General features: G+C 36.3%; 1 protein-coding gene across 4 annotated transcripts in view; it reads left to right on the top strand.

The window, feature by feature from the left end:
- Nucleotides 1-4384: 4384 nt before the first annotated feature.
- The window catches only part of LOC126851536 (furin-like protease 1), a 205492-nt gene continuing 196996 nt past the window's right edge, over nucleotides 4385-12880 (top strand). For 3 of the 4 annotated variants that reach the window (XR_007687693.1, XM_050595618.1, XM_050595619.1), the window contains exons 1-2: nucleotides 4385-4707; nucleotides 10452-12363. Coding sequence is in view for 3 of the 4 variants with exons in the window: in XM_050595618.1 (XP_050451575.1) it covers nucleotides 12130-12363 (234 nt within the window). In the remaining variant the exon portion in view is untranslated. The remainder of the gene's footprint in view (nucleotides 4708-10451; nucleotides 12364-12880) is intronic. The other variant, XM_050595617.1, reaches the window with a different exon arrangement.

The following is a 12880-nucleotide window of genomic DNA, read 5'->3' as shown; positions in this document are numbered from 1 at the left end:
GAACTAGCGCATGGATCTTCTATTGATAAAATAGATGCATTGTTCATATGAATTTCTTCATTCGCGACATTGATAGATTTATTAAATATAATTGTTAAATATACGCATAATCTATAGTATGTGTTTAAGTTTGCATAAAAAGTATTACGTATCTTGCGTATTATTTTATTCATGAAGAATGTCACTCAAGAATAATAATTGAATCGTCTGTGGAATAGAAAAAAAAAAAAAAATACGGCACGTACAAGATTTCGCACTTTAGGTATCAATTATTCATGTAAATGGCTACAAATATTAAAGGTTTAACCGGTGATTTTGGCAAAATGTAAATTATACGTCCATTATCATTTTCTATATAAATTCTCTCGTCTATTAATTGCCAAATGACAGTTTGATAATTATTTCGTAATTTAACTTTAATGATGTCATAAAAAATGTAAATGCTATTATGCATTATACTATATATCGCATTTAGATTGACATATTTAAATATCTGCGTTATTTTGAATAAAAAAAATTAACACTATAATTTATTTATACAATATTGTTCTAACAATAAATGTCTGTTTTATATCAAAAATATTATATACATAAATTTTTTTCATTATTTAATATTTTTAAAATCTTCATAATTATTATTAAAGTTTTTTTTTGTCAGAAACCTTAGTGATGAAGAAAAAAATTTTCTTCTACACGTTCCTATACGGTAACAAGACCATAAAGAGCTGAAATATGTCGGAGGATCGGCGTCGTTTGATTTGCGGAGCGCAGGATGCGCGCTTAGAAAAGGGCCGATAACGAGAATCCGTATAATATCCGATCTATCGGATATCCGTGTGTTCGCCGATAACGACGATGCTAGTGGTACTCTTTTACGTGACGGCGTTTTTGTCAGTGGCATTGTGAAACGAATTTAAGGACTGAACTACCCAATCGAAGATGACCCCAAAAGAAATCGCATAGTTAGCCGTGAAAAAATGATAAAGAGGAAAGATAAGGTGGATTTTCGGTCGAACAGAAATAAGCATCGAAAAGAGAATGAAATCTTGGGGGGAATAAGATCCCTGTCGTACATTTTAGGAAAATTGTTCTATCTCAAGCATTTGATAGATTTGTTTTCGAAGCTCCCCTTACCATACATATACAACTGATTTTGAGGAATGAAAGTTTCCTTATTGGCAAAAGTATAAAGTGGAACAAATATAAATATACAGTAAGATGCAATTTTAGTCGTAAACCTCGTAATAATTCATTGTAGTTTAAAAATATCTGATCTAGATTGACATCTTATTTTATACGATACTTATATAATATGAATATACATATGATACACACTGCAATCATGTTTTTTTTCTGACAATGTAATAAATAGTGCAAATTTATTTAAAAGGTTGTCAGGGTATATATATATAAAATATTTAAATAAAATTAATTTATAATTTGTATGAATTTTTTATGTTTTTTGTCCAAATAATCTTTAATTTTATGATAGACTAAATATTTATAAATAACATATAAATTTGTATTAAAAAACAAATACTTATTTATTACAAATTCGGTGAACAATCGCAAAGACGTAAGATTACTTTTTCTATTTCTTATTTTCATCGATTAAATTGAACTGGATGATGTGCGAGACACACCTACAGCAAGCGTATATATATATATATATATATATGTAGATACAGATCCAGAAGGAGCTATCTGCAGCTTAGAAGAAAAGAGAAAGAAAGAACGAAGGGTGTAACTTCCCATTCCTTCCATCGGAATGCACGCTTTGTGGTGTTCAGCATTCGCATTCGTTGCCTCCTTGTCGCACGATTACCTTTGCGGAGAAGGAAAACGATATGAATCAGGGTCGCAAAAGTACCGAAGAGGAAGGCATACTAGACGCGTGACTGGAAAAATGCGGAGAGGAAGAGAAAGAGATAAATGATTTGTTAGATGATCAACGGAAGAGGAAGTTATGTCATTAAATTTTTTCTTCTATCATTTTTTCTATTGTCAACGGTTATTCTCAAAAAAATCACGTCACTTTGGACCACCCTATACATATATACATGTGCGTGGAGAGGGAACAAGTAGAAGAAGAAGGAAAAGAGCGAGATGAAACGTGGAAGGGATATCGTACCGCAACTATCAGGGCCGATCAAAAGCCTGTCGGTGCCCTTGTATTTCAGTAATGGAATTCGATACACTTTCCTTCGCACGTGAATATAAATGTAAAATAGTGTCTGATTTTGTGACGATGATTAGATAGCTATTTATCTCAGCCTGATTGAAGGGGAATAGATTCGCTGGAATAGATTAAACATATGGAAGTTTATGTACTTGAAAGGAAAGCTAAAGAAAAGAAAAAATAAATTCGTATTAAAATTCGCAAGAATGTCCAAAAATTCTATTAAAAACTTTGTATGATTAAAAAAGAGATTAAATAAAGTCAAATATATCAAGATTAAAATAAAAAAAAATCTTTTTAAATGAATTTGTTGCACTGACATATAAATAATAAAATCAATATCTATTTCAATATAAATAAACTTTATTTTGCATTTTAATACAATATTCTCGAATATATTGAAAAATCATTTAGATATTCAAATTAGTAAATTGTTTTTGCAACTGCATGTGATGCGCTTAATCTTCGCATTATCGACATCATCATGGACATTTGAGTTAGCTATTAGATATAGACTTTGACTAAAAACAATGAAGCCAGCGCATGTCAAACAAAACATAATGGCATAATCGAGATATTTGCATAATCTCGCTTCCAGGTGTCGAGTAAATGTTTTCGTCATTGAATTAGGTAACATTAATACTTAGTAGGTTAATGATAGTAACGTCAACTTTGACCCTGTTCCAAAATTCACCGTGAAAGTTTCCAACTCTTGCATACCCTTCCTTATTCAATTATTCATGAAATTAATATCATCGCGAATAATAAATATCAGAGATTATAGTTGAGTACATTAAGTACGGATTTATGGATTTACACGTACGAGAATTGAAATAAATTATTTCTTAAAAAAAAAATGTAAATTTTGATTGTCTCTATTATTCAAAGTATATAATTCCGCATTAGTAGATACATTTTTAATAACATAACTAAATATTAATTTCTAAAATTCACCTCAAATTAAGATAATTGAATCCGCTGACAAATTTCAAGATAACATATATGTATATATAAATATATATTTATATAAATATATATTTTTTCACTTAGATTGTTCATAATGTGAGACGTTAAAATATTTATATTCTGTTATAATAATAATAATTTTTTTTGTAAGTGGACATTCAATGAGAGACATATTTCAAGGTTTGACGATATCAAGATATATTTTATAGACAAATAAATTTAACTGACCGCTCCAATATATCTTGTAACGTGATCTGTTACACATATATCTTTATTTGCATTTTGCCGGAGAATTTGCGTGACATTACAGTGGTATAATTATTCCAATAAAGAAATCGCGCTTTTCGATAAAAGATATGGACACGATGGAAAATAAAAAGGGAAATATATTGAATAAAAACATTCGGTCGCATATCCCGATATTAAAACTCGCCATTTACTCGCCGGAGCTCTGACCTACATATCTTCATTTGTATTTTTGCATCGGTCGGTCAGTGAAATTATATTTTTTGCAGCTTTAAAGTCGTTTTGGAAAAACGCGCGCGAGAAAAACTTTAAGTGTCGAGAAAACCATGCGCGTAATAAAAAATAGAAAAAAGTTAAAAGACAGTTGTAAAGTATAAAAAATAAATAAAAAAATACTAGAGATCAAGTCTGCAAAGAAAATCAACGTGTGAGGAAAATTGGAGCCATGGGTCTGATGTTGCCGTTATTCCGACACTGGCATCCGCCACGTTCACTCGCTCATTCTCTCACTCGCTTTCTCGCTCGTGCTTTTACCTGACGAACGAGAGAAAGAAAGACTGTACGCGGTATACGTTGAAGGGAGAGATCCATATAAAATGGAGAGAGATAGAAGATAGAGACAGAGAGAAAGAGATAGAAGCCGAGGTAGACGAAAGAGAGATCAGAGGAGATCGCGACTAGATTCAGAGGAAACCCGAGAGAAAGAGAGAGAGAGTTTGACAGAGACCAAAGCTATCCCGCATAACGCCAGAGACGGGGAAAGATACAGCGGGGGTGTTTCGAACTATCGTGATAGTGGATGGTGGGGATGGACCACGGCGGATCGAGTTGTCGGCGCGAGATGGTCCACGGGAAGGGAGAGCAAGAGAGGGGAGAAGCGCGAACGCGAGTGAGAGCGAGAGAGAGGGTGGAACGGAGTGGGGGAAGCGGCGCGGAACAGTCGGACCGATCCAACCGTCTACCGTCTACCGTTCAGTCATCCGTGCTCCGTCGTCGAGGTGACGTTGCGGCCGGACGTTCGCTCGGTGTGGTTATTCGCGCGCGACGACGAGGACGACGCCGACGACGTCGACAATATCGTCGCGTCTTACAGCGTCTACACGCAGTGAGTGACGGAACGAGACGAAACAAAACGCGACGAACCGCGATATTCGCGCGAACTTTCGGCCGCGGGTTTAGACAGCTAAGGTGTAGCGGTCGCGCGTACATTTCTCTTTTCGCTGCACATCCTCTCTTCTTCCGCGTTCCTTGCCGACGAGACGTCAACCACAACAAGGAATCTTTGGCCGGAGGCGATTTCTACGGGGACGCGAACGGTAAGTAAACATTTATTTAGTTATAACACAAAGGGCGAGCGAGTCTTGTTGCGTCGATCGGCCGGGAGCTATCACGTGATTCTTCCATTGCTAACTTTGTGAGGCGCGCGACGCGCGATACCGTTAGGCAGCCTCTCTTCGTGGCCGTGACGCTGATTTCAAAGACGATCGCGAAGGTTTCTCGTTATGCTTTATAATCCCAGCTTCATGTAGAAAATCAGTTATTTCTCCGAGAAAGGAAGTGTTTATATATGAGTTGCTATGTATGTATGTATTGTTATGTGTCCATTTCGGAATGTGAAGGTCAAATGCTCGCGTTATCGCGTGGGAATCGATCCATATAAGGATTGTTTACGTCGTCTCGCGCTCGTCTCGTACAGCGTCACGTGATGTTTCGGAATCACGGGACGCAACGTCACGTGTGCGTCGACCGTCGTGCGAAAGATAAGGCATCTATTTCGTGTGGGTGGATACATATGTACTGTCCCGCATGTACGCATACATATTCTTTATTTCGCCTCTTTAAAGTTGATCGTTCACGATATATGTTCCCCCTTTCTTTCGTTTGTGCTTCAGCTTGTGCAAGTTTATATAAGTTTTAAAGAAATAATTCTGTTCTATTAATTTTCTATAACATGTTCGAGTTAAAATTTGGAACATTAAAATTGCTCGTGATTTTTAAAGAAAATAATAAATAATAAGATAAAATAGAATATTTTTTTCTTTTTAAGAAAAAGAGAACATTTCCTCTCTTACTCTTTTATTTATTTTTGATATTATTTTTAAAATGTTATACTTTTTATCTTATTTTTATATTTAAATCTTTTTGAAAAAATTTAGAGATTTTTGTAATCAGCGATTACAAATAACAGAAACAAAAAAATGCGAAAGTAAGCAAGGTAGAAATAAAGAACAGTTACAAATATTTCAGTGCATAGTATATTTTATTATGTGCTGTGTCAATATTAATATATTATAAACAACAATATACTCTTTTTACTACAGAAAGCAAAAATACGAATCGCAAGAATAATGAATATGTAAATACGGAAAGAGAAAAAAAAAATGATTTTTAAGAAAATAATTAAAACTTACAATTGTAATGTTAATATTTTCAATAATGTCGGCATTTTCAATAGTACCGATATTCTGACACATGTATATGTATAAGCGACGCTTTATTTTTACATTTCTAATTTTTCAAATATTGCTTTAAAATTTTTTATTTTTTTTTTCAATCAACTTATTATTTTTCTGCAGATTTTTTATTTTTCTCTGAATGTGCGAGAGCACACTACACAAAAGTTTAACAGCTTAAATCTCATATTTCCCGAGCATTGGCGTATCAACCATGTTCCAATTAAACGTTCGTTTATTCAAAAAAAAAATATCCATTTCTCCTGAGGGAGAAGCGCAACCATCCTCGAATTTCATGGAGCGATGTTTATTTGCAACGCGATGTTTACTGATCGCGGAAGCGCCGGTACACGCTGTACGGGAGAATAAATAAATTTGCCCGCAAAAAGCGGGCACATGTCAATCTCTTTATTGCGGTCGCGTGTGTATTTTTCGGGATTCACGATATGCACGATCGAGAAAGTAAGTTTCGTTCGATTGCATTTGCCGAGGTTGAACGTTTCCGATCACCCCCGCACAGATCGCGACCCTTCCCCTTGCGATTGTCCACGTCCATGGACATCGCGCTAATAATACCGAATGTTTCATAAATCAATCACGTAGCAAAATGAATTTAAAGATGATACTTTTTCAAAGGAACAAGTGCCTTTGATATTAAATATCTCATAATTAAATTGTAAATTTAATTTTTCTCAAAATAAAACTCAAAATTATTGAAAAAAAAATTTATCGGTTTTTTTTTAAATCGTATATTAAAACTTTATTCGAAAATTAAATTAAATTTAATTTAATTCAAAACATTCAAATTAACTCTATAATTTTTTGATTTAAATTTTTTTTACGTGAAAGTTTGTTCCCGAAAAAACTTTTAAAGTTTCTGTTTTACGCGGACATCGCGGAACATGCCGTAAATTCGGCTTTCTATCCTAACAAGGGAATTGAATCAGGTTTTTGCTTACTCTTGGCTCTTACATTTTTCGTTACTATGAGCACTACGCTCTCGTACGAAAGTATCGCAGTCTCTGACCCCTGTCGCTTCCTGTTAGAAGAACGGCCTTGGCATCGGTCGCTTTCAACAGGATTGTTCCACCTATCGCGTTTTATTTTCATCAGATTTTATACTGAATCTAATAATAAATTTCAAATTAATGTGTCTGTTCTGTGTATTTTTCGAGATGATTCGCTTCGATTATAGATAATAATAATTAATCGAGACAATAGTGCGAGCAATATTCTATTGACACAAGTATATTCCTGACTGTTTTAAAGTGTACAAATGAGAATACAAGACAGCATTCGTCTCATACTATCCAATGACGTTGCATTTTTATAATCGAGATACATTATTGATGTACGAAGTTACGCACTGGGAACAATATCGTTTGTGATAGAACGGCCGTTTCACTTTACGATACGAAACTGTTTCGTGTAATATTGCATTGAGATGCATGTCAGCGATATCGCCTTGTTTCGAGAACTAAAATCTGTAACGAGATATGGCAGTTTCCTCCTACAACGAAGGCGGATTCATCTCGATGCTTTTCTGTTAACAAAGCATAACAAATATATATTCATGAAAAATAGATACATTTGTATTTGTCTCTCCATATTGTAGAAATTTTCTCAAAAGTATTCGTATATTATTTGTTTCACACGATGGAGTATCTTTTTTACGGCTCATATAATTCGTATAATCAGCATATCATTTTTCGAATTATCCCATTTGTCGACATTATTTTTGACACGCATCCATCCGATTTTCGTTTTTATTAACGTAGCAGCTCGTAACATGTATTTATTACTATGTCACGCCGAGCGTGGAATATAAAATAATGTTATTACAATTTTCATAAAAAGTAAAATAAAGGCGGAGAGATATTAGTATTATCGAATTTCGAAATAATGTAAAAAAGTGAATTTTGTATATTTTATTTCTGCTAAAAATTTATCAGAATCATTGCGATAATTATTTCCCGTTATTTATCCTTTTATATAATATGCGAGATAAATTGGATTGTAATTTCCACGGATTGAATTTTTAATACGGTAGATCCAATCGAAATTAACAAAGTGAGAGAACAAAGCATTAAGAGCGCAGGATATACAAACATATCGCTTTTCCTAAATACATATTTATAACTTTAAACTGGGAAATTCATGAGATGTATCGCTCCGGTTTTTCTTTGAAACCAGACATTCACTTTTTGAATCGCATACTCTATTTCTTTATAATTTTCTATTACTTTACATAACTAAATAATAAATAGATCTCTAACGTTCTATTAAATCCACATATACGTATATGTACATTTAATTAAAATATTAAACACAATCAAAAATTACAGGCATAAATAATTTACTGTAAATTTGTATGTCTCATTGTGAATATAAAATCATCATTTTCATAAAATAATAATATATACATAATAATAAATTATTAAATGAAAATAATATTTTATTTATAGTTATAAATGATATCTATCTGATTTAACAGATTATTGTTAATAACATTTTTATGTAATTGAGAAATTAATTATATTTACAAATAAATTTTTAACTAAAATATATGATTAATGCATTAATTAAAAAAAAATATATATTTTGTTTAGGAGATAACCAGTAATTCCTATGAATTTATCGATTAACTTTGTCAACATTATTTGTCACTCAAAATTTTATCGAAATTAAATTTTTAATATTTAATGAGTAAACTTCAAATAAAATCTCGTTAAAGTAAAGTTCTCATCCATTCGTCCTTATCGATTTTTTTGATTGCTTCGTTGAAATAAAAGCACCGTGAGTCATTAGCTTCCGAGACCGAGCCGACAGGTAGAATTGATGTATCTTGCGGTATTTAAGATAGATTCTTGGAGATCGTTTTCTAGCGTGAAGGTGATTATTATGTACCTAATACCGAAAGACCCGGCAGCTTCTCGTCCGCCACACTAAAGTCACAAGATCGAATCTGTTCTTGTCGGAGATAATATTCTTTCTTTCCATAACGGGGCTTATATCTAAGCGACTTGATTGACCCTCCGTTGTCTCCTCCGTCCAGCTTTTCTCGAATGGCAGTTTTGCCCTCTTTTATCTCAAAATTAAAAAGAGGGCCATTGCTGTCGTCTCGTCTGGTTGGTCGGTCGCACCGGCTATAAAGAGGATGAAATGACAAAGAGAAGCCCGACACAAAGTGCGAGAGGATTGTGAAAGAAGGGATGGTGTCAGGGACGAGGAAAGAGGAGACGGAGAGGGGATAGTTGGATATAGAATGCGAGTTGGCTTAAATTTAATTCACTTCTCTAGCAACCCTTTTCTATTCTCTTTATCACGCGAGCGACTGCCATGGCGGGGACGAAGGGGAAAGAGGAAATGAGGTTGGTGGAAGACCAACTCGCGAATGCAATTTCCTCGGGGCACGAGCTGGATATTCCTGCGGGTTGCGCGACCGACCGTCCGTTCGGATCGACTAATGTCGAGACCTTTTTCCGGAAACTGACTCGCCCGGAAAGTCCTTTGAACGTGACGATAATACGGACCTGCGAATATCTCATTTTACTACTGGAGATTTATCGCGAACGCGCTAATAGTGTAGTAGACTTTAGATATTGAGTATAAATTATACATTTATAATTATAAATAAATTATAAATTTTCGAGTGACAGTTTTTAATTATGTGTTGAAAAAAAATGAATTTATATTATTCGATTGAATCTGCATTCATAAGTGGGAGATGATCAAATTCAAAAATTATAACGAGTTACATAAGAACTTTGTATACGAATTCATGATGGATTAAGTCGATGATACGTGACATTAATAATTAATCTCATTAAGAATCACGTAATAACGATGCACTTGTTTGCGACCGCGATATCGTTCTTCTCGACCTAACTAAGATTGTTGAGATTGTTGCTATGTAAAAAGTTAACTCTCAATGATTTATAACGGAAAATCGGGTCACGTTATTTAGGGCGAATGCAATTTTAATCATGTATGAGGTAAAATTATTCCGCGAAGCAGTAATTGCTGTAAATCGATGTGGATTTGTCAGGCCATCTCTTTTTTTTCCACGAGAATGCTGACTAGGCCGAATATTTCTTAGACGTGACAATAATGCAAAGTGCTTGATAATGTGACGCATCGTTAAAAACGAAGGATGGATATTACGAAACGCAGAGAGATGCATACGATAACGATTTTTTATTTTTTTTTTTTTATTTTTAGTTTTCATGTAGAAAATTGTGTATCCATATACATGTGTCAGATTTTTAAACTGTGGATTTTAAACTGTGCCTTGAAACTAATTTTCCCTCGATCGATCATAAAAGTTTTCCTTTGACAGTTAGAATTAATATAAAAATTCATAAATCAAAAACTGACCAACTCAGGCTTTTGGCAAACACGGAGTATACTATATAGTGTATCAAAACTTACTTCGAAATTAATTATCGTGATTATGGTCAGATACTTTTCGGATACATTAGATACTAGTTTAATCTTCGATTACTCAATTTCGTAAGTCGCATAAGATATAAAACAAAAAAAAAATCAATCGAAAAAGTTTTATCGGAAACTTCTAACTAATCAATTTTCGTCGACATTGTTTGCAGCTCGAGATCGATTCTAAAACAGATATCTCAGTCAGACCTTGGCGGGATACCTCATCATTCGTCTCCTGCGGTGTGCCCAAGAGAGCGATGCGGCGCTCGATGACGTGATCGACCTCTCGGTCAGCTACGCGCCGTGACCTCTTTCGTGGCTGGCCATTCACTTGGTTCTTCGTGGTCGAAACGTCGTCGGATTCAAGTCGAAAAGCGGAAAAAAAGCGTTAAAGGAATAAAATTGAAGACCTCGTTTTTTTTTTAATTAAAGGGTGAAGAAAAAAAGTTATTCAAAAAAAAGATATATCTCACGAAGTATCGACTCATTAATGTTCAAAATTCAAGAAGATGTGCGAGAAAATATCGAGAACATGAAGACATTTTTGCAACGACGAATCGTACATTTGACGAAAAGAAGGACGAGCGATTGAGATGCGCGGGAAAAGAATCATTCGACCAAATGTCTTGCTGACATCCGACGAAAAAGAGATGGGAGAAGAAATTTTGAAGGCATGATAGACACGAGAAGAACGAAACGCTGACGACGGGAAGAATCGGACGACGTCGGCGAAAAATTTTACGTCCGCACGATTTTTTTGTTCCTCGAGTACTCGAGAAAAAACGAGCGAAGAGACGATCGAGAAATACAAAGTACCTAGATGCACGTTCCAAATTGAAGATACCGAAATACGGAGATGAAAGTCTTTATCGGACGCATGGGACTATGAAAGTCGTCGGACAAAAATCGAAACGCGAACTTTGCGAGATCTTATCAAGCGCAAGAATCAGGAAGAGCAACCTGAGATCTGACTTAAACCAAGTAAGTGATATCGAAACATCTTGCAAGAGAAGGCGATGATAAATCTCTGCGGCTCACCTTGAAACGGCCGCGCGTGCATTTCAACGCGCAGTTGTCGCTGAACAAGGTCACGTTGGATGTCCGCGTGGCGTGGATATCCGATAATCAGGAAGGTCGTTCGTGATCGTCACCGCAGTGACCGTGCGCGACGGCGGATATCTCTGCTCGCGCTCGCGACGTTATCATCGTCTCGTCGTTTTCCTCATCCCCGCCGCGGCCACATGACTTGACGATCGCCCCCTTCTCCTCCCGCTGCTGCTCCCCGTTGATCGAAGGCGGTGGCGGCGGTGGCGGCGACGAAGACGACGACGAAGACGTCACAACGACGTCGACGTAGACGATAGCGCGACTAAAAGTCAACGGCTTGCAACGCAACGCGACGACGGCGACGGTTCTTAAAACGAGTGACACGCATTGCCGGCGATTCAGTCAGTCGCCGGCATTCGGTCCGCAAGTGTGAGACGTTCGCGAGTGTGTGTGTGTGTGTGTGTGTATGCGGGCGCCTGTGTGTGCGTGGTCGCGTCTTCCTGGATCGCACGTGTATGCGGGGATTCCTTTACTCAGAAAAAACGGCCGAGAGAAATCAAGAAGGAAAAAGGAAAAGGGGGGCACACGTTAGTCTCGTGTTAGGGCTGTAAATTCTTCTTTACTTTCGTTTTGAGGTAATAGTGGTGCGTCGTAACGACCGTAGTGTTATTTGTGGTGGTGGCGCGTTGTTACCGTTGTGTCGCTGTTACTTCGGTAATCCGTGGAAGCGGTGGCGACGGTGGCGGTGGTGTTGGCGGTGGAGATATATATATATATATATATATACATATATAGTGGTGGATGATAGTGGCGGCCCGCGGAGCCGGCGAAACTGGAGCAGCCGGTGGCGATCGTCGGTGTAGCGGAGGTGCTATCATGTGCACGCGGCGGATTCTCGGACTGGCGGTCGTGGCCCTGTTGACTTTCGGCGGTCCAGCACGCGCATATACCAACCAGTGGGCCGCTCACGTCAACGGAGGAGAAGAGGTGGCCAGGCGGGTCGCCGAGGACTACGGCTTTCGCTATTTGGGCAAGGTCAGTGTCGCGAATCCAGTGTCCCGCTGACAGGATTCTGGATTTGTCTTTTTTTTTTTTTTAGTAATTTTCGCAATCGTACGTTTCTAGCGAAGCGCACGGTTGCGAAAAAAAAATCTTGTTTCGCATGCATCAAGCGAGCATGATCGCATCTTTGTTTGCCTGTTCCACAACTGTCTCTAATAATAAAATCGAATAATATCGTTTAATTAATCTATCGTGACGAAACGATAAAATCATGAGGTTGAATTATTGGTAAATAATTGATTATTAAACGAGATAAATTGATTCAAAAACATTTTGATTTACACAAGAGTCCTTTTTTTTAAGTTGAATAAAAATTAATTTTGAATAAAATAATTTACGAACTAAATTAATATACTACAATTAAGTATACTATATAATCATATAGTACAATGAGTATTTATTAATTGATTCGTTGAAAGTCAAAATGTTGCGAGACCGTGAAATGCACACGGATAATATCATTGAGAAGGTGAATTATACAACGCACTCT

This window comes from Cataglyphis hispanica, chromosome 8, assembly GCF_021464435.1.
Source record: "Cataglyphis hispanica isolate Lineage 1 chromosome 8, ULB_Chis1_1.0, whole genome shotgun sequence".
Classification (NCBI taxonomy): Eukaryota; Metazoa; Arthropoda; class Insecta; order Hymenoptera; family Formicidae; genus Cataglyphis; species Cataglyphis hispanica.
This window is presented reverse-complemented; position numbering and strand designations above follow the sequence as displayed.